At 50.5% G+C, this 2555-nt stretch overlaps 1 protein-coding gene across 1 annotated transcript in view; it reads right to left on the reverse strand.

Annotated features, from left to right (window-relative positions):
* Window positions 1-2555, reverse strand: part of Bin2 (bridging integrator 2) — a 31464-nt gene that overhangs the window by 17983 nt on the left and 10926 nt on the right. Inside the window, exons 3-5 of the mRNA XM_031356061.1 lie at window positions 1076-1130; window positions 730-824; window positions 172-267 (exon numbers count right to left, since the gene is read on the reverse strand). Coding sequence (XP_031211921.1) covers window positions 172-267; window positions 730-824; window positions 1076-1130 — 246 coding nt within the window. The remainder of the gene's footprint in view (window positions 1-171; window positions 268-729; window positions 825-1075; window positions 1131-2555) is intronic.

The following is a 2555-nucleotide window of genomic DNA, read 5'->3' on the forward strand; positions in this document are numbered from 1 at the left end:
CTCCCTAGCGTGGGCTGTCCACTGTGTTTCCTCCCTAGCGTGGGCTGTCCACTGTGTTTCCTCCCTAGTGTGGACTGTCCACTGTGTTTCCTCCCTAGCATGGGCTGTCCACTGTGTTTCCTCCCTAGCATGGACTGTCTCCACCTCGCCCCACCCTGCAGACTGAGTTACCTTGATCTCGCTGAACTGCGACACGTAATTCTCCATGGTCCTCAGTGCCTGGCCGGCCAGTTTCTCTTCATAATCTTCCCAAAGGAGATCATTGTTCTGTGGGATCCGAGCAGAGGGTGGTGAGAGCCTTACTTCTCCACAGGGCTGCACCAGAGAACCCCCAACTCTCTGCAGAGAACCCTTCTGAAGCACCGGACTTAGCCTATCACGTCGGTCTCAAGGAGAGATGGGCGCCACTCCAAGGAACTGCATCCAGGGATGCCCAGGGCCTGGGCCCCAGAGTGTAGAGAGCAACATAGGAGCCAGGGAACAGTTAACTACGTGAGGTTACTTTTCAAAACCAGCCCATCTTCAAGGAGATGTTTCTGTGATCTTACAGGGAGGGAGGAAGGTAGAGCCAGATGCAATTGCTTTCTATCGCTTGCTTAGAGACTGAGGCTCTGAAACAGGGAGTGAACTTGGCCCGGTTCCCTGGTTCCATTTCCCAGGACTGAGAAGCTCAGCTGAGGGGAGATGGGAACACATCCCATGGCTGTGTCTTGCCCAAACTGCCCTTACCCCCACGATGGTCTTCAGGTCCTCATGCCCGTCCCAGTCGCTGCTGTAGACTTCCTGCAGGGTCTCTGATATTCTCTTTGAGCTTTCATGCATCACTGAAATGAGAGAACTCAGTCCTAGCATCAAGTGTCTCAAAACCTGAGCAGGTGCTCATGTGAGTGACAGGCTAGAAGGAGGGGCTCTCAGTAAGAGGAGCTGGGTAGAGCTGGGGAAGGAAGTCACTCTGAGGCCCAGGGAGGTTCAGAGGTCAAGGGCAGCTGAACAGTGAGAACCCTGGGCCTGGTGCTCCTCAGTCTGCCCAGTCCCTGTATGAGTGTCCGTGCGTCCTTCCAGGCCAAATACCCACCTTTGACTGCGCTAAGGAAGTTCTTCAGATCTTTGTACAGCTTGTGGCCTTCTGCCTGAAGGGGAAAAGTAGCTTTGGTAACTAACAAGATGTTTGGAAGGCACTCCAGAAGTCGGCCTTGGAAAGAAGGCCAAAAGCAGCGCTCACACCTGGAATCTCTTCAGGTGTGCCCTTTCTCGGATAAGCTGCAGGTTGTCTCTTTGGGGTCAGTGTATGAGTTGGGATAGTGGACGCCCCCGCTGCATGGGTCTATCTTCTGCCTCTGCTTAGTCTCTTCCAGTGCACAGGAGCCCGTACCCAGGTCTTGGAATGAGCTCCCTGCATGTGGCTGCCTCCAAGGCTCTATAGCTATCTCGTGCTCCTTTGTTCACTCAGCCCATTTGCCTTCTGCTGTCCATTTCTGCTCGTGTCCAATTCTCTTCCTCCCCACTCTCCCTCCTCTTCTCCCATCCCCCCACATCTGTCTCTTTCTTAAAAAGAAGGGGAGCCAGAAAAAAGATCTCTATATGTGTTGAGATGGTGGACGCGCTCACTGCACGGGCATCTGTACTCACACCGAATCAGATCCCAACCTGAGGAATGAGCTGCAACTCTCACACCTGTTTCTAGGCTCTGCTTCACTGCTGCTTGATGACAAGATCTTTCCACACCAACTCAAGGACACGCCCTCTGCTCCTGTTATCAAAGCTGTCTTCCTCAGTGTACTGGTTATAACCGGTTCTCTCCCAACCCCCATTCTCTTCCCTTCTACGTAGGTAAACTCCAGTTTCTAGGATCAAGGTGGAAAGGAAGTGAAGGGGATGTTGATGTTTTTGGAGCCTGACTTCAGCAGCGTGGGAGGGACTAAAGTATGCTGCCAGTCAGCTCATGGGTCGACAGACCAGCTCAGGCATGGAGTATTTGAAACCTAGAAGATGTTACACAGTACACCAGGAAATACTTGCTGTAGACTTGCTCATTACTAGAAAGCCTAGTGACTTTTAAATTAAAAGGCAAAGGGGCAGGGGAGAGAATTCTATCTGCTAACCGTCCACACAGGTCAGAGGACAACTGTGGATGTGGGCTCTCCTGGCCTTGTCAGGTCACATCAAGGTTCTAGGGCTTGAATTTACATCATTGACCTTAGCAGCCAGGATCTTTACCCACAGAGGCACCCTGCCAGCCCGATAATCAAGATCCTAAGAGCTTTAAATGAGTTTTTGAAGGTATAAAAATTAGTAAAAGGGCTGGGGATATGCCTCAATATTTAAGATCAGTTGCTGCTCTTGCAGAGTACCAGAGTTCAACTCCCAGCACATGCACTGTTGACTCCAGCTTCAGAAACCCAGAATGTTCCCTGGGTACCTGCACATGCCTGTGCATCCTCACAAGCGACACATACATACACATAGATAAAAACAGCCCTTAAAAAAATGAATGAAGATTTTACACTCTTTCTTTCTTTCTTTCTTTCTTTCTTTCTTTCTTTTTTTTTTTTTTT

Source organism: Mastomys coucha, unplaced genomic scaffold, assembly GCF_008632895.1.
Source record: "Mastomys coucha isolate ucsf_1 unplaced genomic scaffold, UCSF_Mcou_1 pScaffold11, whole genome shotgun sequence".
NCBI lineage: Eukaryota > Metazoa > Chordata > Mammalia > Rodentia > Muridae > Mastomys > Mastomys coucha.